Below are 23685 nucleotides of genomic sequence, written 5' to 3' on the forward strand. Positions count from 1 at the left end.
GTCATGGTTGTCTTGCCTCCCTGTACCTGTCTGCTAAAGTAGGGAGACAAAATTGTTTCCGTCTAACAGGCTGTTCTCTTGATGTGTGAAGGATCACCATCTTTCTCCATTTTTCCCTCTCAGCATGCCATTTGAATGGAAGATAATCAAGATACAACTGCAAACCTTAACACAGTGGAAAATTTGCCCATGCATTCTGCTTCAGTTTTCTGAAGTTGAAGCAAAACTGATACCTCTCTGATGGCAGAGGTTGTAGATCTGCAGTCTGGGGGCCCTTGTTTAAATCCTCTGCACAGTATGTTTTTCCTGGCTGATTGTGGACAGGCCATCTGGTGTCTGGCTAGGTGTATGGTACCAGATAAAAGTGTTCCTTCTTTGTCTCAGTTCCCACAGAGAAATGAGGTCTCAATCTGTCATCAATTTTGAGATTCTTTGAGGCAATGACTTTTCTCCAGGGTACATTATTGAACTATATCATGAATATATGCTAAAATCATGGAATATAGAACCATAGAATGGTTTGGGTTGGAAAGGACCTTTTAAGATCATCTAGTACAACCCCCTTGCTGTAGGCAGGGACAGCTTTCAACAGACACATTCCTCAGAGCCCTCTGTGACCTGGCCTTGAACGCTGCCAGGGAAGGTGTGTCCACAGCTCCCTGGGCAGTACAACCTCATTACCCTCATTGTAACAAATGCCTTCCTAATAGGGCCCTAAGAGGGCTTTGAGCAGCCTGATGTGGTGGAAGGTGTCCCTTCCCATGGCAGGGGTTGGAACTAGATGAGCTTTAGGAATGTCTTCCAATGTAAACAGTTTTGTGATAATATCCACTGTAAAACTACCCTCTTTCAGTTTTAAAATAGTTGTTCCTTCTCCTGGCATTAGAGGCCATAGTAGAAAGTCCTCTTCATCTTTCTTGGAAGCCAGGCCCCCTTCTGGTTATGGAAGGTGCTAGAAGGTCCCTCTGGAGCCTTCTCATGCTGAACAACCTCAGCTCTCTTAGCCTGCCTTCAAAGGAGATGTGCGTCAGCCCTCGGATTATTTTTGTGACCATCTTCTGGACCTGCTCCAGCAGGGCCACATTCTTCTTTTGTTGGGACCCCAGAGCTGCAAATGGTATTAGAATCCTCAGTATAACTGGGGGGTTCAGTGTATTTCTTTTGAAATAATACGAATGAAAGAAAGAGGAGGTTGGACCAGATGATCCCCTGTGGTCCCTTCCTACCTGACCAATTCTGTGCAACAGAGAGAGGCTCAATAAAAAATGAAGGAAAAAAACATGGTCTCTCCTGGGAGTGCTGTGTGTCATAAAATAATAGAATCATCTAGGTTGGAAAAGACCTTGACAATAGAGTTCATCCTCTCCAGGCAGACTCTCTTGTATTTTGCTGTATGCCAGAGGTTTCTTCCCAGTTCCAGTAAGCAACCAGTGCAAAGTGTTCACTCATTGTTATTCTTTATTAAATTGTATGCTAATAGGTATAATCTCTTAAGTACCTAAATACCTAAATAAGAAATGCAAAATTGTGTCTATATTTAATAAGGAGCCACTAATTAAATATTTTTGAGGTATAGGGTTTATGAGAGTTGCTTAGTAGAATTGTGAGTGACTGGGAGACATACTGTGAAAACTAGGCACTCCTATTTTCTACCCCAGGTTGTGATAGAATGGATAACATGTTTGTATTTTACATTTTGATCAAACAGGATTGTAGTTAAAGTGTGTGAACTGCAAGCTTCCCACCTTCTGAGTTCAGAGGAACCACTGTGCTTCCTCTTTTGCATCTGTCAAATAGAGTTAATAGTCCAAAATAACATATTGATGGTAAAATATATAATGACTTCTTATCTAAATTGAACCAGACTGTTTCTCAGTAATCCCTGCAACAATCCTTTAATTTCTGTAAGAACTACGTACAGTCTTCATTATGCTTGTGGGTTGGGGATGAGGGACAACACTATGATACAGCTGATAATGTAACAGAAATAAGTAGAAATTAAATTTTCCATATGCCTAGTTTGGAGTAAACGTTGAATATGGCAGCTTAGGATGAAAACCAGCCTTACATTATTTAAAAAACTAACAAACAAAAACCATCAATAAAATCCCAAAACAAAACAACAAAAAAACCCAACTTTTTAAATGTGGCTGCATTAAGGGATTTTCTTTCTTTAGTGCATCGTACTGGCACAAATACAATTTTTGTCTTTAGTTATGAATCCATGTGGTTTTTTATAGTTTTCAGTGATGCCTGGCAAGGCACTGTTTAGCTTTTTCCCCAGAACAGTAGGCTTCTTTGTTTATTCCAAGTTAATTCCCTAGACTTACAATATAAGAATGTTTTGTGTTCTTTATGATTTTCTTTAACTTAGTATCCAGCACTAATGAAATAAAATATCTTGATATCACTCTATTGTATGTAACAGCATCAGGATAGAAGTGCTTAATGAAAGAGTATCATGTATACAAGGAGATTAGAGCAAGATAAAGCTACTTGTATTTCACACAAAAAAAAAAAGAATGCTATTGCAATTTGTATTCTTATTAGATTGGATCTATCTGTTCATACAGTCTTCTAAAGTCATTTTCCAGGGAGGTTGTCTGGAAATGAACCCATAGTGCTTGGCTGGTTTCTGAGGATGTGCCTCTGGAATTCTTTGATCTCCTTTGGTGTCTATCTAGTTCTACAGTTCAAGATTTTATTCAAGATCAGTCATGTTTGGTGCTTGGTTTTTCTCTGGGTAACATGGGGTTTTTCTCTTCTATATGGATGTTGGTATTGGTAAATTCTTTTTTTCAACACAAGTGATCTAATTGATCTTTATTTGGTATATGATTGATTATATGTTCTTCCACTTCTTTCAGTCACATCTATGCATCTGGGTTTTTTTTGGGCATCAGGGTAGCTGATACTGATTTCTGAGGGAGGTTAGGAGCACTATTTTGTAAAATCACTGTGTGTCCACAAAGCTTTCAACTCCTTGTAAGAAAGAGCAGCAAGCAGGCAAGCAGTAAGAATGAATGGCACAAGGCAGAAATGAGTTGGCTGATCTCTCTATGTTAATGCCGAAAGAATGGAACTTGCCAACAGACCACAGTGATAAACTGCAGGAGAATTTACAAAATAGATCCATGATAATTGTGTCTGAATGTAGAATTTGTGAGAGTAGGCTACCAGGAGACCAGGAGTTCCAGTATCCTCAAGGACTAAAACAGTAAACGGTCTGTTGCAACCTGATGTAGGATATCACACTGGAATTTTCAACAGAAGTTGGATTTTCTTATGGTGTGCTGCATCAAGTGGTCCAAGAGTTGTGATTTCTGCTATGCTGTCCCCAGACCTGGCTAGTGAAGGAGCAGTCAGTATGAGGAAGACTTCACAGATGACAATGGCAGAAGAAATCAGCTTCAAGCCTTCCTATTGGGTGTGTGAACTTCTTTGAGCTCATAAAGGCAGATGGAGATTCCTAGAGCATCTTGCAGCATCCATTGTTCCTTATTTCTGAAATCCATCCAAAAGACAGCAGTGAAGATACTGAACCCTGCTATGAGCAGTATTTTCACTTCCAAGTGTTTGTGAACACACTGTAAATGAACTTTCTGCTCTCCAAATGGGAATTTGTTCAAGGAGGGAGGGACAGACATCTGCAGAGCCCAAGTGTTGTATACACGCAGAATCATCCTGTAATTAAACACAGGGAATGATCATTGGAGCAATAAAGCCCAAATAAGACAAAGAACAATCTTGTACCAGAGGTTATTGCTCTGTGTTCAAAATCCAATTTTTTTACAGTTGTATTTGATGAATTGCTGTCACTGCTCCTCTATGGCTCCTGCCCAATAGCCTCCAGCACTGAGGATACCCACTGCTAGAATGAACGTGACTGCCTGCCAAATGTCTGTCCAGCTTCTTGAAAAATAGATAGATAAAGTCCAATTCTTTGAGCAAATCTCCAAGAATAGTAATGTCTTCACAGGGATCCCGGTCACAGGCATGTCTGCTATCTCTGGATGCTGTGACATCTTCCCTAAAGGTTAATAATCCTTGAGTACTATTTCTTCTCCATGCTGTGGAACCACTTCTTGCTTTAGAAAAGTTTGTACTTCCAGGGTGGCTTGGCATACTTACTTCTTACACAGCAAGCGCTAGCCAAAAAAAAACCAGAGCCTCATCCATTGATAATTACAGAGTTATCAGCATCTCCCCAGGAGGGGAGGGAGTCTTCTACCTTCTATATATCAAGCCCTCCCCTTCCCCATGTCTACAGCCCAGTCTGTGACACTGCATGGCTATCTGGTGGCTAGCTATGGAGGCGAGCCATCATGACTATGGGTCCCTTCTGGGACTTGATGGGAGCTGGTAAACTCCCAGCAGTTTCAGCCTGGGTTAGGGATTTTGGTGTTTCCCCTGTGTGTTCCCAGCATGTTCCCCATTTTCTGTCTTCTCATAATATGTGTTAGGATATGTGTTAAGTGAGATACTGTTTATATGGAGAGCAGAAAATAAAATCCTCTAACGCTGAAAAAGAGTACCTGGAGCAAACATCTGCAGGTACTTGCTGAAGCTATGTCTCCAAGTAGGAGAAGGCAGGATGCAAAATGCATATAATCATTAGGAGGTTGAGGAGATGTAATTAACTGAGACTAAGAGAGTCAGAGGAGTATGATGTTACATGGATCTGTTTTGTTTCACTGCAGACTTTCTTTCAGGTACCTAGATTTTATCTAAATTAGGATGGATCCTTTGAATGTGTGGATTTCCCCTGTCTTTCTGAACACTGAAGAAGAAATAGTACAAAAACATGTAAATAGAACCCACATCTATACAGACAAACTCTTAAATGGTCATTTCAGTGAGTAAGCCTGTTTTATTTTCTGATCCTTAAGAAGTCATTGCTTGTATTGATGTCCCTACTCTATGATTTTTTAAAAAATTGTATCACAGGCTCTAGAATGCATCTGCCAAGCTGGTTGTTTGAGCTAAGATTTCCACCAAAGCAGTGTGTGTGCTGACTTTAGTATCAAGCTACCAGCACTCCTGTGTTCCATGTTTGAGATGGTCACTACATTCCAGGGTGCTTGGGAAGTAGTGCTCTGTTCTGCAAATGCATGAAATGCAACCTCAGCCAGAGAGGTGATCACAGAGGAAGGGCTAGTTAGTCATCACCCATAGGTGCTGTGAAGGAGAGTTGGCAGGTGTGTGTGTGATACCTGTCTGTATGAGCACCCAGGGTGAACTTTGTGTTCTTGATCTTTTTTGTGGAATTGTATTGGACATATGTCCCATTTATGTGCATGAAGGTTTACAGTGTAGTGAGAGAGTGTTGTCACACTCATTTCAGGCATTAGTAATTGCAAAGTGGATAGACTTGAGGATAAAAATACTGAAGATAGTTACTGGATTTGGAGTGCTTCAGTGATCAGAAGTATGACATTACCTTTTCTCAGCAATTAGCACTCTGAGTGCCTGTGGTCCTCTCAGATTAGAATCCTTAAAGCTTCTGACAATTCAGCACATTTTCTGAAGCAAGAAGAACCAGAAAAAGGAATGCCACAGTGATCTCTTAAAACTTGGATTTAACTCTTCTGACTAGTATCTTAGAAAGTCTGTAACAAAACCAAACGTTTAGCTTTGGAATTGCTCCCTAGAAAAGTTCATCTGCATCTGTTTGCAGCAGAATTTGAAGGTTGTTTCCAGTTCTTGAATGTGTTGTGGTTCGTAGGAAGAGTGACTGAGAATTGTGCTAAGTAAGTGATACTTACATTCTCTGCCAAGAACTCCTTTGTTAGCAATCCATAAGAGATTTGTAGGGTATGCAGGAGTGACCCCATCTTGCCTTTAGAGTAACTAAGCATTCTCTGGTACGAGCAGCATTTGTCTGAGGAGAGAGTGCACAAATGACCCATTGACTACTTGCTTTTTTTCATGAAGTGAAGCTTCACAAATCTTTAAAACTTGTGGTGTGAGTGGCAGTTGGAAATAAAATATTCCTGCTTGCAGTACTGCATGGAATGACAAAAGCCCAGAGATGGATAGAGAGTCGCTTGTTGCACAGTGTACACGGCTGTGCTTGAGGAACAGCGTCAAGTAAGGAAGACAAAGTGAATATTATTCTAAATGTCTCTTGTGTGATAGCAGCAGGAGGACACTTACACCATTATGACAAAGTGTTCTTGTCTACTGCTGATTTATTAATATAATAAAAAGGGTAGCTTATTGTTTTATTTTTGTTGAACAAAGTTATTTACGGTATTTGCAATATAAAAAAAGAAGATTAATAGTTTACTCTGTTTACTTTTGTCAGCTTTGGATATAAAGCCATTCATTTACATGACTGTCTTTTTCATCTTTTTAAACACCATGAAAATGACATATCTTTCTGGGCAAAATAGTAATATCATTTGTGTGGATAAATCTAGGCTCAAATCTCATTTAAAGTAGAGCACGAGGGATGTTAAGTGTCTGATACTCTATTAACAGATAATCAAACTAATCCTTTCCAGGAATCTGACAGGCAGCATCTCCTCTGTTCAGGAAAACTCGTTAGTCAAATTATGTTATATGTGTCAATGGATATCCCCAACAACCAACCTAAATATATGAAATATAGGTCTTCAGTAAGTAAGACGATACTGTGTGCTCTGGTTTCACGGGATTTTTAGCTGTACTGATGAAATAACCTAAATTAAGGCTTTAAGGCTTATCTAAATTAAGTTTTCAAAGGGTGAAAATCTCAGAAGAGTTAACAGCATTGTGTATGTCCTGTTCAATGAAGATGAGATTTGAGCTTGTTGCCAGGAGATGAGCTGCTTATTCATAAGTAGTTGTGACAGCTCACTGGTCTCTTTACAGGACACAGTCTGAAAAAAATCCCTCTATTTTTCTTTGACTTTTAAAGTGTTGTCTCATATTGGGCGTTGCCACAGCTCACTGCAGTGCAGATTGCAATGCTTGTGCAGTTTCTGTTTACCAGGATTGTAGTAAACATTTTCTTGACTGGCAAAGGACACTTAGCCCAGTTTATTGCTGCATCTTGGTGCTGCATGACACCTGAAGCAGAGAAAACTGACTTCATTGTGATTTTTTTTTTTCTTCCACTCTAATTGGAAATAGGTTTTTTCTGTTAGTATAATATACTTTAAACTAGTGGAAATAAAGGACAATCTGATTTAGCACTAGAAAATAGAATAGCTGTGCAGTGATAGCTACTCTTAAAACTCATTCTTTGGCCATGTTCTTGTGGAGGGTTGTAAAAGCTAAGAAGGAGCAGGTAATTGGTAACTATTCTTCACGTGTCATGTATCTCCTTTTGACCAGGTCTGTTAGTTTGTCTGTCTCTCTTCAGTAGTTTAAGAAACATATTGATGCTGATGGGCACCAGTGACAGCAAGTACAGTATCCTTCCTGTTGTTTTTCTAGACATTTGTTTATTGGCATTACTCTTGACATAGTAACACATTAGTTTCTACCATGGAGTTTTCCTCTTCTTTCCTCCTGAGGGTTTTCACACTTTATCTGATCCAGAAAGGAAGTATGGCATTGTCTTTTGTCAACTGAAGACACAGTTCTTCCAGCAGGATTTTTTTTTACTTTGAAACAGAACTAAAAGACGACTCTGGACATACTGCTTTAAAATCTAGCATCTTTGGCTGACTTTGCCTTTTGGAACTTGTTTTCATTCAGTACTAACTCTTTATGTTTTTGTCTTGAAAAGGAATTTGCATGCTAGCTGAGAACAGATACCATGAGAGAAAAATAGATGCCAGGAATGCTACAATAACTGCTAAGCAAACCCACTAGAATCTAGGAAAAATATTAACAGAAAAATATGTTGCCTCTAATGGTGTGTGCACCTACCACATGATAGAGATTATGAACTCTTCTTATCTTAGGAATCAAGAGGATGCTGTCTGCAGTAACATTCTGTTACCATGTATGAATTGGAAAATCAAGAAACAAATTTTTAAAGGAATGATCAAGAAGTTCTCTAGCCTTCCAACTCAGCATATTCTGTGATTCTGTGATTTTTTTTTTCAATTCAAAACACAAGATTGAAGATAAGTGCCTATATCAAAATAATGCATCTATGTGCATTTTAAGAAAAGGTCTTTTAAGGTAACCTAAGTAATTGTGAGCCAGATAGTCTGATTTCACTTTTCCTGCCCACACCAGAAATTTATATAATGGAAAATAAGACATGATCAGTACATTAGTGATTTGACAATAAAAGTCTTAAGAATTTATATATGACTGTAGGTTTGGTCTTGTTGGGATGGCAAATAAGTAGAAAACTCCTGAGAAATTTAATTGAATGTTCAACTAGGCCTGTGTAAATTAAATCCGTTTTAGTGTTGCCAGAGGTGTAGGTGCAGACTGGCAGCTACAAGAAAAATTAACAACTCATGTTGAACAGACCAACATGGGGGCAGAATAAGGGATTGCATTTTGAGTAGTTGTGGCTTTGGAAGAGTATGTGAAACTCAAAAAAGGCAAGCTGCTCAGCTTGAACCTCTGGTATGAAATCCTGTGGCAAAAGACCTATGAGCATTTGGGTTTATAAATAGGAACTTCACATATGAGGAGGAATTTATTTCTGTTGAAGTCATTAACAAGACTTATAAGACTGCTGTTGGTATGCTGCAAGCTTCTTGGTAATAATGCTCTTAGAAGGATTTGTAGAAGCAGTAGAAAGTCGTGAAAAGTAAGAGGACTGGTAGTTGTGCCTCCTGGACACATGCATAGTCAGGATGTGATACAGTCCAGATATTTCTCTGAAGGGAATCTTCCACTTCAGTACTGTTTATTGATGTATCTGTATAAAGGTATCTCAACACTTGCTCCTTATTTTATGCAGGTGATCAGATTGTTGCACTTGAACCTTTTTATTTTCATTTGTGTGGCATAAAAGAGCAGCATTTTTATCTTATAGTTCTGGTCCTGAGAACTATAAATTATGCTGCAGTAGTCTGGATATTTATCTCACCATTTTGTCAACACAAATGTCTGTTTTTTCAAGTGCCTTGCAGAATTTATGCTACTATGAAGATCCAGTGCTTACTAATTCATTGCTCATTGGTTTTGCTTGCCAACTAATTTTCTGTCAGAACTTAGTCCATATATGTATATATAAACTGTAGATCTGTTGACTGGGGAAAACAAGCCAGTTCATAAAAAAGAAAAAAACAAACAAAAAACAACCACCAAACACTATTTACTTTAATCAGGTGCAGTGTAATGTGCTTTTCATCTGTCATTGTGTCAGGAACATGTTTTTGAAGATATAAAAGTTGTATGATTTTTACCTTTTTCTTTCCTCCTAGACTGTGATTTTTGCATTGTAATCTGTCACATTGTACCAGTGGGAGAAGGGAGGCTGTGTGTATAATGACTGCACATAGTGTAAAACAATATGTAATTTAATCTCTGTTTAACTTTTCTTTGTAAAGGCAAATACAGTCTAAAAGGGACTGAGTCATTTCTGACAAAGACTAAAGGGGAAATCAAGATAAATTTAAAAGGGAAAGCTTGGCAGGGAAAGATTGGCAGCACATTCAAGAGAAATGGGAGACAGAGGAATAACTGAGAAAGAAAGTAGAAATTGAGACAATCTAAGCATAGAGCTGAAGGACAAAAAAGAGAAATATATGGGGAAATATATTTCATGGCATAGAAAAATATATGAGAAATTAAGGAGATACTTGTATATCTAAATAATAGAGAAGGTGCTAGGAAAAGGTGTTGCCAAAAAGAAACCGATGTCAAGAGAGATTAATAACCAGAGGAAGTAGTTAACTTTTATTGCACAAAAATGGTTCTAATAAAACTTGGTAGCTTGGTACAAACAGCTTAATTATTTGACTTCAGAACCATTTCTTAAGGTTTCTAACACAAATTTTTCTTCTTGAAAACCACAGAGTGACTGGATCATCAGTTCAGTTGTGAGCTTCAGGCACATAATGCAGTCTTACTCAACTAAGAACAGCTGGTAGTACCAAAGTACCAAAGATCATTGATTAACAGAAAAAACCAAAAAACAACATTCCAAGATTCATTGATACCTTGCTTTGCCTGGATGTGTGTGGCTACAAAGGCATGTTGAAGGACTGATATATTAGAGTCAATTCCAGTTCCTAGGAATATGTTTTGGAGATGAGAAAGTGTTTTTTCCTGTCACATTCCCCAGGATGTTTCTCATAATCCTGTTACTTTCAGCTGTACTCTTGGCAGTCCATACATTTTATGTCCTACCTTCTTTAGATCTCCATTTGTTCCCTGCCCTTCCTCCTGATGCCTTTGTTTCTCTCCTTCACTGCCTATTTATGCTTCCTTCTTTTGCCAGCTTCTCCCTGACACTTCACCTTGTAGGAGGTAGGGGACTAGGAGCCCTGTGCTTTACCACTTCTGCTTCCCCACTGGCAAAGCTCCATGCTGATCTTCTGTCCCTTGATGGCTCTTTTCTTTAATTTCCTGATGGCCATTCTGATTCATTTTTCTCCTTTCTCTGTTCCCTTTCTCCACAGTTTAAATCAGTCTTTCTCTGTGCCAGCTGCTAGTGGGGGAACATTTTATCCAGAAGCCAGGCATTGTTCATGCTGTCACGTCTGGTTCCCTCTGCTACTGAGGTAGCTCCCACAGAAAGACGAGATTATGCTTAGGCATGAGTGATTGTGGTTGGTGTGTTGTGCAAATTCAAGATTGTTGCTTTTAGTTCAGGGACCGTTTTTTAACAAAGGTAACTAAACTGACAGGTTAATACTGCTTGTGCAGGTAAACTTAGAGTGAAGAAGCCAGAGGTATGAAAAGCAGGAAAGATGAAACACAAAAATTGCTTACTACTCTAATAATAATAGCAGAAGAGAAAATTAACTCAAGACTGCCATGGTTTTTGGCTCAGACAGGATGTGAAGCAATGTGCTACATCTTCTGGAATTATCAGATTGAGGAGGCATTTATATGCCAGATTTTCATCACATTTATTCTGAATTTTAAGTCATCTGTGATGTTGACTGACTGCTGTAAAGTGCCTTGGATTTGAAGGCCCTTTAAAAATTGAGAACATGTAGCATTTCTACTCAGAAATGCATGAAATCTGTGCCAAGGAAGCTAATACAGCTATTGAAGTAAATGGAAATTATGCAGTTTAATTGAAGTATTATTAGCCAGTGCCAGGTAGTTCAAATATGATTAGCTGGTTGTCCAGTACATGCCAAATTTTTATGTTCAGATCTTCTAAAGCAAAAATGTTGAATATTTCTAATAAGCTAATATATGCACAGACTTTCTCATATGGATTTTTCAAAAATATCAGTAGTGTGAAACCAATGAATATTTCATTACATCTTGAGATGCCTCAGTCAACAGTAACTGGATTCCTCATGTCTCTTGTCCAGGAAACCAGCTTTGGAGAACTTTTGAAGAAGGTAAAGATAGTATCACTTAAGAATTCTGTTTGGAAATATTTCCCTGCTGATCATAGAGAAACACCAGAGTATTTATAATTTATCTAAGAAGCACTATTTGAATATATAATTGCTAATCTGTAAAATGTAAAAAGGGGAAGTTGTAGTCAACCAGATAATATCTGTCTTATCTGCAGTTAACTGATGGAGTTGGAGTATTTTTGTGTGTTTGTTCAACTACAGTCTACAAATGAGCTGAAAAATAATGTGATCAGATAGGCATTTTTATACGTTTCAGAACAACTCTTAACTTAGGAGCCACCACTAGAATCGTTCTCCTAAAGCGTTATGATAAGGTAGATAGTTTCTTCCCATCTCTTTTGATCGTCTTTGTCCCTGTATTCATTATTAAAAAAAAATCATTACTTGTATTTTGATCTCAAAACAGTGTAGAGCCTCTAGGAAAGAAGCAGCTTTGGATGTATGAATGGACCTGTCCAGTCCTGTGGGCTTTACTGAGCTTTTGGGTTCAGAAGTAGAGTGTAGAGCACAGTTGCAGCTTTTACCTTGGAAGTCGCGATAGTTGTGATACCCTGCAATAGAATATTTTTACAAGCTGAATCTCTGATCCTAAAGCAGAGAAACTAAGGAGAGCCAAGCTTATGTAGCCATGAAGTTTAGGTTAGGTGCTTCATCACCTAATTTCATGTGTCATCTGAAACTGGACAGCCTTCCTTGCCTTTCCTACTGTTCTTTAAAATTGTCAGCAAAAGTGTATCTTTCAGGGAGGAATCCGGTGTGACTTTCTTAAATAAAAGTGTTTGTAGAAGTCTTGTTTGTGATTTTACTGGTTAAAGAAAATGTCAACCTAGTCAACATATTTTGAAAACTAAGGGAGTTCCTTTTTTCCACAAAGAAGAAACATTCCATGAAGCATTTATTGCCTTGTGAAATGAGCAAATCATCAAGTTATGTAATATTTATGACTTAAGTACTATCTGCTTTATCCTGTTGCTCTTGGGAGGCCAAAATTCTCCTAGCACAGGAGTACTTAGCAGCAGCAGATTTAACCAGTCCTGGACTTTCATGAGGGTGAATTGGGCAGTGTTTTAAAATTTTGGAGACTGTTAGAATTAGGCAGTTTCTTTCCCTTTGCCTGCATGTAACAGCTGAGTGCCTTGCAGAGGTGTAGTAGCTTTGCTGCCAAAGGTTTCAGTGGGTATCGTTTGGCACCAGAGCTAATGCTCAAGATGCGTGTGATGGCCTCACCCCTAGATCACTTCTTCACTTGCCTTCAAAAAGGGCAAGCAGGAGGGTCTGGGGAACTACAGCCTGGCCAATCTTACCTCTATCCCTGGAAAGATGATGGAGCAACTAATTTAGAAAACTGTTCCCCAGAACAGCAAGGTGATTGGGGAACTCATGTTCCGCTGACCCTGATGACCTATGATGAACTGACTTTATTTCATAAGATCCTCAGAAAGAAGCTGGTGAAGTATGGGCTGGATGAGCAGATAGTGAGGATGATTGAAAACGGTCTGAGCAGACAAGTTCAGAGGGTGATAATCAGCTGTGCAAAATATAGTTTGAGGACAGTAACTGGAGGCATACGCCAAGTCCAATCCTGTTCAATGTTTTCAGGAATGATCTGGGTGATGACACAGGTGGCACTCTCAGCAAATTTGCTGATGACACCAAACCAGGAGGAGCAACTGATATGCAGAGGAACCTCAGTAGGATGGAGAAATAAGCTTGACAGGAACATCATTTAGTTCAGTGAGGGCAAGAACAAAGTCCCACACCTGGGGAGGAGCAAACAGATAATGGACCATTATCTGTGAGGACCACCCAGCTCTGCAGAAAAGTGGTGGACACCAAGTTGACCATGAGCAGCAATGTGTCCTTGCAGTAAAGAAAGTGAATGGTATCCTGGCATGCATTAGGAAATATGCCAGCAGGTCAAGGGAGGTAGTTCTTAGCCTTTGCTGTATCCAGTTCTACGCTCCATAGTACAAGAGACATGAACATACTGGAGAGATTCTAGCAAAGGACTGACAAAGATACTTAAAGGACTGGATTATCTCTCATTTGAGGGAAGGCTGAAAGAGCTGGGATTGTTCAGCCTGGAGAAAAAAAGGCTCAGGAGAGACCCCATCACTGTGTGCAAATATCTGAAGGGAGCAGGTAAAGAAAGTAGAACAAATTGTCATCATAGCCATTTTAAGTTGTCACTGTAGTCCAGATTTAAGCTGATTCTTGGTTTTTTAACTCTGATCTTAGACTGCTGGGATGGGTTTAGATTTTTCATTTTCATATTGATTTTTTTTCTGTCACAAAATAATATAAATTCATAGAGCATTCCCTTTGCAGAATAAGTCTTCTCGTGTTTAAAGAGTTTCAGTCTTTTGGAAATGCTGAGTGTTGTTCATCAAGTACTTTGGTAATCATTGCAACTCACCAAGGACTGCAATAGTACCTCAGCTATGGCATTGTCTTTACAGTACCTGCAAATTTTCCCTCCTTGAACATCTGCTACAACTCAAGAAGCCTATAGTGCTGATGAGGTGCTGTTGAATTTATGTATTTCTACATCATTTCACCTCTGTAAGTAGTATAGTTTGTAACTGCCTTGCTAAATTTCACATGAACATGATTTACATTCTCCGGGACCAATTCTAGATGTGGCATACCTCTTCAATCATCCCTAACAAACATCTATGAAATATACCTCAAGTGTTCTCCCACTCTCATTTCATACTATGATAGCTGAAATGTTACCAGAATCTTACTGCATCTCCCTCATCTCACAAGATGACTTTGTAATTACAAAGTGAAAATTACTAGAAGCAGATGTGTAAAGAGGGAGCTTCTCCATTTCTTGGTAGTAAGATGGCCCCCACTAGCAGGGGAGAATGCCCTAGGAACAGTGGGAGCCCCCAAAATTTACAGAGGCACGTATGTTGGAAGTTAAGAGCTATTCATATAGAAACTTGGAGCTATTTATCTGGCATGCAGACATCTTTTTCCTATGCAGTAAGACTTACGTGCAAACAGTCATCAAACCCACAATGCTTATTAAGCTACTTCTGGTTTTCTTCTTTTTTTTTTTTTTGGTGATAATGCTGCTTGATTTGCACCATGAACCTTTATATCTACTTATGCAGAGAGTACTCTCTAAGATACTGACCTTTAAATGAGTGTTTAGCCACCAAAAGGCAGTGAGGAGCTGACTGCTGCAGATTGAACTCTGAAAGTACAAAGATAACTATTCTTGATTGGGCCAAGGAATACCACATAGTTTCCTCAAGAGTCTGAGTCTGGTATTGCTGTCAAGGGCTCTGGTTTTTCAATTTACATTTAGTAGATTGATAGGTCTCCCCCATCATCTTCATCCTTAGTGTTCAAAGGAAACGTGTTCAGGATTTGATACCAATATAGTAGTACTGATGGTGAACCAAGCACTGCATTTCTGTGAACTTGTGCAGTATGTCTGCTTTGTCTGATGTTTTTTTCAATGATCCAGGGCTATCAAGCCTACAGATCCAGCCACATTGCAAGGCCATAGATTCTCACTAGTTAATAACCATCAGATTAGAGAGAAGTCTGGCATTTATTACTTTTTAATAAGAATGATTCAAAGGCTGCTCTATGCACATAAATGAAAGAGATTCCTTATTTGTAGAAAACATCTATCATCACCCTCAAACTTAGGAGCAGAGGCCATTCTGTGCTGTTTGCCATTCATAGTGCTGGAAGGGAACACCTAACAGCAGTATTAGCATAATACAGTCTTCTGTGAGCTGCAGCCATGCATCTAGGCAGTCACTGGATACATCAATAAGGCTTTTGAAGGATCATTGAAATCTTTAAGGCCCTTTTCTGCTGCATATTTTAATGGCCTTGCTTGGATTAATTGGCTCAGGAGCAAGCTTTCATATTGTGGGGTGGGTGGCAGGTTTGATATGTTAAGCATCAATTTAATGGATGAAAATTATTCAGGCCCTCACAGCTGGTCTGCTGTACATACTAGTTTGTAAATACTGATTGCTGTTTTCATCTTAATGAGGGATCCACTTATCCGATTTGGGGTTTAGATTTTGCTTTTTCTGCCAAGTTTCACTCTCTTTCCTTCTAGCTGCATACAGCCTGATTTGTTTTTGAAAGGAGGGGAAATTCTATTGGTTTACAGTATTTGAAGAAAGAAGTGTTAGGCTAGTAAAGGCCATGTAAATTGATGGCTTTAATGTGTTAGATTTTGCCATGTAAAATGGAGACACATTTCCAGGGCTATAGTGGCTTCTAAAACTTTTCTAAAGAATGCCCATATTTTGGGAGTGGACAGAACAGCTACCTTGGGATTAATACCCTTTTACCTAGAACAGTGTTTTGCATCTTCAAAGCAGGATGTCTTGCTGCTGCTGTCTTTAAGAAGATTCTGATCTATACTTGTAGCTTTGTGCTAACAAAGCAACTTGGGGATGGATGGTCTCCATTATCCATGAAAGGTGCTTTGTGTGTCTACAGAGTAGATACCACCCCTGAGGGGCAAAACATTTTAATCTTACAGGTACGGAATGTGCACAAGCCATCTCATACTTGGGAACTGTGGTGGGTTGATGCAAAGTGCCCACCAAAACTGCTCTGCCACTCCCCTCCTCAGCTGGACAGGGGAGAGACAAAAAAAAAAATGCAATGAAAGACTCATGGATAAGGGTAAGGACAGGGGAGGTCACTTGCCAACTACTGTCATGGGCAAAACAGACTTGACTAGGGGTAATTAATTGATAATGAGAAATAAAAATTAAATCTTGAAACACCTTCCCCTCACCCTCTCTTCTTCACAAGCTCAATTTCACTAACGATTTTCTCTACCTCCTCCCCCACAGCAGCACAGGGGGTCAGGGAATAGGGTTGCATCAGGTGTTGTCTCTGCCCTTCCTTCCTCTTCAGGGGGAGGACTACTCACACTCTCCCCTGCTCCAGCATGGGGTCTCCCACAGGAGACAGCCCTCCGTGAGCTTCTCCAACATGAATTCTTCCCACAAGCCACAGTTTTCCACAAACTGCTCCAGTGAGTATCCCCCATGGGGTTGTCAGTCTCACCAGCAAACGCGCTCCAGTGTGGGCTCCTCTCTCCATAGGACCACAGGTCTGCCAGGACCCTGCTCCAGTGTAGGCTCCTGCAGGGTCACAGCCTCCTTTGGGGATCACCCTGCTCTGATTTGGGGCTCCTCCATGGGCTGCAGGTGGATCTCTGCTCCCCCATGGACCTCCAGGTTCTGCAGGGGAATCCTTTCTCTGATTTCTGAAGCACCTCCCTTCCCTCCTGCACTGACCTTGGTGTCTGCAGGATTGATTCTATGACGTATTCTCACTCTTCTGGCAGCAGTTGCTGTTCTGTGGTTGGTTTTTTTTACCCCATTCTTAACTATGTTATCCCAGAGGCTCTACCACCATCACTGATGGGCTCAGCCTTGACCCATGGTTGGTCTGTTTTAGAGCCAGCTGGCATTGGCTCAGCCAGACATGGGGAAGCTTCTGGCAGCTTCTCACAGAAGCCACCCTTATGTCCCCCTACTACCGAAACCTTACCATGCAAACAAAACGCAGCAACATGGCTGGAAGAGTGATAGGGCAGCTGAGTAATTCTCAGTTATTCTTCTGTTCCTTGGCAAAGTTAAATCATCTAAGTCTTTGTATGTGTTGTACAGAGCATTTTTAAAAGCTTTAGTGATGGCTTTGCAGCAATCACAGTCATGCTGCATTAGTAGTTATTCTTATCATCAAATTTTTCCTAATTACTAACTTACTTTTCCATGGTCCGTTTTGGTGTTATTTTTTTGTTCTGTTTCTTTTTTTGTTTTCCTTTTACTTGTGTTAGCCTTTTATATACTGAAAAGTCATTATCTTGTCCTCTCTTAAACATCTTATGTCTAGACTAAATAACCCCAATTCTTCTGCTGTTTTCTAATGAGCTCTATTTTTAAGGCAGCCATTAATTTTTTGTTCTTTTCTATTTTTCTTGCCTATGTATTTTTTGAAATGCATTGCCTGTCAACAGGGAACTGCCAGGGCTGAAATAGAATATATGAGTTCAACTCAGTGTAAAAAAAATTAAAGTAAAAATATTACATAATAAGTAACTGTGTTGTCTGATACCAGCACATTATTTATAAGCTAGAGCCTGAGGCTTTTACTGTTGTTCTTATGGTAAGTTTGAAACTTGCTAAAGAAGGCACTTTAATAAGTGCAGCAGAACTCTCTCGACACATCTGCAGTTTCCCATAAACGGCACCTCACTCACCACTGCCTGCTGCATTTCTTTTCCCTCCCTCTCTCCAAAAATGCTCTTGTGGTCACTTGGCTCTGATAAAATCCTATGCAGCTGTCTCCCAGTTCTTACTCCAACCTGCATTGGTAAACACTGTGCCAAGCACTCAGTGGTTTTTTTATGCAGAAGTAGCAGCAAGATGAGACTGAGATGACAGTAACAGAAAGTAAAGGCATGCCTTCAACCAATTTTTTGTTTCTGTACATTCGGTTTTAGATGAGACGTGTATAGAGAGGGAGTGTTGTACACCTCTGATGCTGCATCAGTGGTGCTCAAGAGTCCTCAGCCCAATGGAGGTGACAGGAAAGTGCCTTTAATCACAGCCAGTTTGGGCAGGTACTGCTAACAGCATGGTTGGCTGAATTAGCAGTTCCTGCTGGTGCTCTGATGCTGAAATGGCTCTGTGATTGCCTTGCTTTAACTGTCTTGTCCAGATTCGTGCACATTTAGATCAGCTCAACCTTTACTTCATACACTCTAGCTAAAAACTCCTTCCTCAGATAACATACATTTCAAACTAATTAAAAGCTGGATAGCAATCTAAATAGCCATTAAGAATATTCTTGAGCAAGGATGTTTCTAAGGATGTTCTTCTATTGAATAGTCTTACCCTAATGTTTCAGTATCTTTTATTAATGAGCAGTATGATAGTGCATAGCACTTTCAGAGGGTGCAAGATAAGAAAGCTGAAGATAAACAAATTAATGTTACAAATGTCTTTCCAAACTATTTACCATTTCACTGGAAGTCATCATTCTGTTCTTGATTAGGTATTGAAGCTTGCCTGCACTGTAGAGGAAGTCCCCCCAGATGACTCCCAGTAGATAGTTCTGTCTGGTCTTGACCCATCTGCTACTTAAAATTTGAAACGTTCAACATGAATTTTTGACGCTTATTTATAGATTCAAATGAGGTAGTTCTTATGCAACTGGGCCAAGACTGAGGTTTTAGTTCTCTTAAGGGTTTCTTGTCTTCCCAGTTACCATAGATTCCACCTGTACTATACCTCTTCCTTGTACCATACCTTCCTATTCTAAATTGGTCCTTTATTCAAGGTCAAAGTGCTATATGAATTTTACTCCTAAATTTATGTGTATTTTCTCAAAGACTGTCTCTTGTCAGTTTCTTGGCTAAAAATCATTCAAACTGCATTGCCTCTGTTGCTTCACAGTTATACCAAATCATATTCTCAGGTATATCCTTTTTCAGTTTAGACATATCCCATCTTACAGTTCATATGGAGAACCTCTCTCAAAATTCCTTATCCTGGCTCATTGCTTTCAGATTCACCTCTATCTCTCCATACTCCACTGCATGAAATACAATTAGATGTCATCTTTAATATTTTCTTCTGGTTTATTTCATGTCTCACTAGGCATTTCCTCAAACATTAAGATATTGATTTTTTCCCACCTTCATATGAAAAATAAGGATATTCTTGATTGCTTATTTTTCAGCTTGCTTCTCTAGTGAGCATCTCTTCAGTTTCTTCCCATAGACCTTACAAATCAGCTGCTGCAGTCCTTCTTAAAGATTTTATTCATTTTGATTACAGATTACTGGTCAGGTAGTTAACAATAGAATTGTAGGATATCTCAAGTTAGAAGGACCTTTAAGGACTAGGGAATCCAACCCTCTGCTTCTCTCAGTACTAGCTAAAACTGAACCGTGTGACTAGGAGCATCTTCCACAATTTCCTTGAGCACTGACAGGCTTGGTGCTGTGACCTGTCTCTTAGTGAAGAACATTTTCCCTATCTGAAATTGCCCTTATGCATCTTCATTAGATTTCTTCATGTCCTATTGCTGTTCACCAAAGAGATTATGTTTCTATGCTACATCTGTGTTGCATACATTATGCTGGGATGTGGTAGCTTTTTTCCTAACTGGTTTGTATGGTGCATCAAACTGGTAAATAATGTTATCTTCAGATTAGGGAGATACTTGTCCAGAAATGTAGCGAATACAGAGAGGGCATTAATTAAAATGTGTGCTAGCAACTAACTGGTAAAAGCAGATTCATACCATGGGATTATACCAAATATGCCTTTGGAAAACATGATTGCAGGTAGGCTTAGAAGGAACTTTCTCCCAATTGCTTGTCTGTCTAATAAATGTTGGGCTCTGAGTAAGGCTATTACAGATTTATGTTCTGAAAGTAAGTAGAAATAACACTAGAAATTACTGAGATTTTATCCTGTCAGTATTTTCTGAGGGGAATCAGACTAGAGGGGCAAGATTAGCCGTGGAATTATTTTTCATATGCATTATTGATGAAGGAAAAACTAGAGGAAACTGCATATCTGGTTTTGCATAGCCAACGTTCATAAAAGAATAGGAACTCTGTTTGCACTAAACTCATTAAAAAGAGATTGGAAGTTTTTGTAAAAGCTAAAATACCTGGGTAGGAGAGTTGTGTCTTGGTTTTTAACTGAAAAATACAAGGTATGATTTAAAGACTGTTTTAAAAAGCACTTGAATTTCCTAATAGCGGTGGAGGGAGGTGGGAGGAGACCTGATATTCTTCTGTAATAGGAATCTAAGAACTGTTACTGGAGAGATTGGAAGGAAAGAAATCAAAATGACAAGTTTGCTTTTCATGTTCAAATCTAACCGAAAGTTATAAAGTGAACAAGTGGCAAAAAATTATAAGTTAATATGTTTTTTACAACGTAAAGCTTTTTTAACACAAAGAGGTAGGTGGAGCAAGGAAATTTCAGTCTTTACAGTTCTGGGAGATAAATCAAACTTTGTAACTATTTGCAATTGATCCTACTATCTTAGGTTTTCAAGATCAAAGCAGTGCAACTGGCAGGAAAACTTCTTCCAGCCTTCAACACACCTACAGGTATACCATGGGCAATGGTGAATCTGAAAAGGTAATGAGTTTTCTTTTGTGAAATGTCTTCCTCCCTCTCCCTCCAACTTAAAATTAATAATGGCATACATCAGTTTTTCTTAGTAGTGGAACTGTAGAAAATGCAGACAAATTGTCATTCTGGGCACGTTAGAATAATTTTGATAGAGTTCAGCACGTTCTAACTCATAACTGCAATACATTTTGATCCTGGGTTTTTTTTATGATTCTGTCATAAACATTCAGTTTGCCATTGGACCACACAGTGTATTATTCTGTGTGTTGCTCTAGAGCTTAATAATTTTTTCTTTACTCATTACAAAATCTGTTAAAAATCAAAGTTGTTTGCAGGACATGGTTGAACTTACTGGGTTTTCTGTACTGTTTGAGGTGTATGTTACCTTTAGAAGATTCCCAGCATTGAGAAGATGATGGGACTCTGAAGTTACTATTTCATTTTACATTTTAGCTTGGGGTCTGATGTGCTAAAGTGAACTGTGGTCTGTGCAGATGGAGAGGCTCCTTTACATAACTCAGATCAGACTGAACTTAAATGGTCTGCATTGCCTCATGGAAGACAACTGCCTTGCCTAATTTATGTTGTATTGCTTGCTCAGTGCTAGGATTTCTCTCAGATTTTGAGAGTGTTTTTGATGCAAGGCATTCTTTACATTTTCACTACGTCCTTAAACAGTAGCTGAATTGGGATGTATATCTAGATTGTGTGTACACTTACTCATAACTAAAATAATTTATGATAGGAAGTAGAAGTAATCTTCAGAAATATGTAGTTAATTACAGAAATTAAAAGACCCAATCCTGACAGGTGGTGAAAACTCCCAGATTAGATTAAACCAGAGGTAATTTAGGAGTTAGGATTAACAAGATGGTATCACTTCGAGTGCAAAAAATAGATATGTCACACTTTCTGCTGATTCTTTAGGTGAGCCTGAGGAGCTCATATATTGTGCCAATAGTAAACATTCTGTATTTCTATGTAGATACAAGATAGGGAAGCACATCTCACACAAGTACAGGGAACACAGCAAATCAGCAGGACAAGGCAGCAAATGCTGGCACCTTCAAAACTTGTGTTACCTTGATTCTTGTTCTTAATAACATGCAGTGAGTAAGGAACAACTGTGATTGGGCCCAGTGTTAAGTCATCATATTTGTGTGACTTCATGGTATTATATTATTTAAGCATAGGACTTTTTGTTGATGAGGTTATGGTATCTTTATTCCAAAAAGATCCAACCAGTGAACCAATTGACCAATCAAATCACAACTCCTGTAATCTTAAGTGTGGGTTAAAATATTGTTGTTGCTTGCTTAATTGGCTGTGGTAGCTGTGCTGTGCACAATAATTCTGAATTTTCTGTTGTTTTCTTCCTTTCTTTATGCATATTTGTTGGAATTCAGTGGTGTTGGTCGAAACTGGGGCTGGGCTTCTGCTGGCAGCAGCATCCTTGCTGAGTTTGGTACTCTGCACATGGAATTTGTCCACCTTAGTTATTTGACAGGAGACCCTGTATATTACAACAAGGTGAGTCTCAAAAATCAATATTTTTTATCATACTTCTTATCATAAATTTCATCAAAGGAGTAGTACTTTCTATATTGAATTCTACTTCCATTCTTTGTAGCAGGTAAATATCTTCATGCTTGTATTTCTGTTACCAAATAGTTGTATTTTTCAGCTAGAAATGTATGATAACACAGGTTTTCTTATTTGTTTCAGAATACATTTAAAAATCATTAATTTTAAGCATGTTTATGTGAGCAGTCCTTTAAAACCAAAAATGTACAAATCTGAAGAAAGCCCTCAAGAAAGCTTGTGGTTCAGATTAATAAAATTTGCTACTAAAAATGAAAGAAAAATAAAAAAGATTAGATTTAACTTTGTGCAGAGGCAGCCAAATGTTGTTAGCGGTGAACCTGATTCTTGATTTAATTTAGGTCATGCACATTCGGAAGTTACTTCAAAAAATGGATCGTCCTAATGGACTTTATCCAAATTATTTGAATCCGAGAACAGGCCGGTGGGGTCAGCGTAAGTATTCTTATTTTATTAATTCCTAATTAGAAGTCTACTTCTTACTTTGTTGCTGAGTTGGAGATCAGAAAATTTATTCTGTAGGGCACAAACAGCATTGCTTGATAACATAAAAGACAGAAGGATAGCTTGAACTTGAAATCTCCTGAAATGAATCTTTGCCTGTCTCTGAAGTCACAGAGCTCACTTTTGAGGATACTTTCTGAAAACAGCTTGCTGCTTAATCTGATGCCTCTCCTTATGTTTATCAGTCAATAAAATCTTCAGTAATAAAGAATAAGGCTGAAGGTATTTCCTCATTTTGATTCTGTTCCTGGTTTTGTTCTGCAAACCATCTGGTAAGTGGATTATTGTAAGGTGACGTGCATTAATGCATGTTTGTGGTGGTTAAGTTGTGTTAGGCACTGACATCTACAAACATAATTCATCTCCTTAGTGGCATGTGAAATGGCATGATGAACCTCCTTATAGATGTAAAAAAAAAAAAGCTTTGGAATGAAAAGAAAAAGCAGGCATTGTTGCTGACAAGTTAAGAGGAGAGATAAAACATCAAGAGAGAGACAAACATGATTCCTTTCTTGTAGTGGTTCTTTGAAAAAAAGTTGAGTGGTTTTGTGCTTTGGTAGTGGCAGTGATAAAAGAGAATTTTTTTCTTCAAGGTTTTATTTCTTTATCTTTTATAAATGCAGGTCTATTTAGGAAAAACAGGCAAGATGATCTATTTCTGTCCTGTTTGACATCATTGATAGGTTTTGGGGATTTCAGTGGTTGGCTGTAAATATCCAGCAGAACGTGTTCTGGCTTGCAAACTGAGAATCTGCTTCTGACTTTGAATCTGGTATGTGAGGGAGCTGAATACAGCTGTCATTGCAGTCATTGTGAAATACTTGTCTAATCCTATCTTTAAAGCCAAAATTCTTTCCAAAGCATCTTATATCTTTGAGTGGATCATGACACCATCTGAGATGGGCAAATGGTTTGATGGGAGAAATTCTTCTCATAAATTTAAGTTTAACAACATATTCAGAAATAAGAAAATT

General features: G+C 38.8%; 1 protein-coding gene across 1 annotated transcript in view; it reads left to right on the forward strand.

The window, feature by feature from the left end:
* Positions 1 to 23685, forward strand: part of MAN1A2 (mannosidase alpha class 1A member 2) — a 133931-nt gene that overhangs the window by 65885 nt on the left and 44361 nt on the right. Inside the window, exons 6-8 of the mRNA XM_030962387.1 lie at positions 20517 to 20611; positions 22012 to 22135; positions 22549 to 22642. Coding sequence (XP_030818247.1) covers positions 20517 to 20611; positions 22012 to 22135; positions 22549 to 22642 — 313 coding nt within the window. The remainder of the gene's footprint in view (positions 1 to 20516; positions 20612 to 22011; positions 22136 to 22548; positions 22643 to 23685) is intronic.

The sequence above is a fragment of the Camarhynchus parvulus genome, chromosome 1 (assembly GCF_901933205.1).
Source record: "Camarhynchus parvulus chromosome 1, STF_HiC, whole genome shotgun sequence".
In the NCBI taxonomy this organism is placed as follows: Eukaryota; Metazoa; Chordata; class Aves; order Passeriformes; family Thraupidae; genus Camarhynchus; species Camarhynchus parvulus.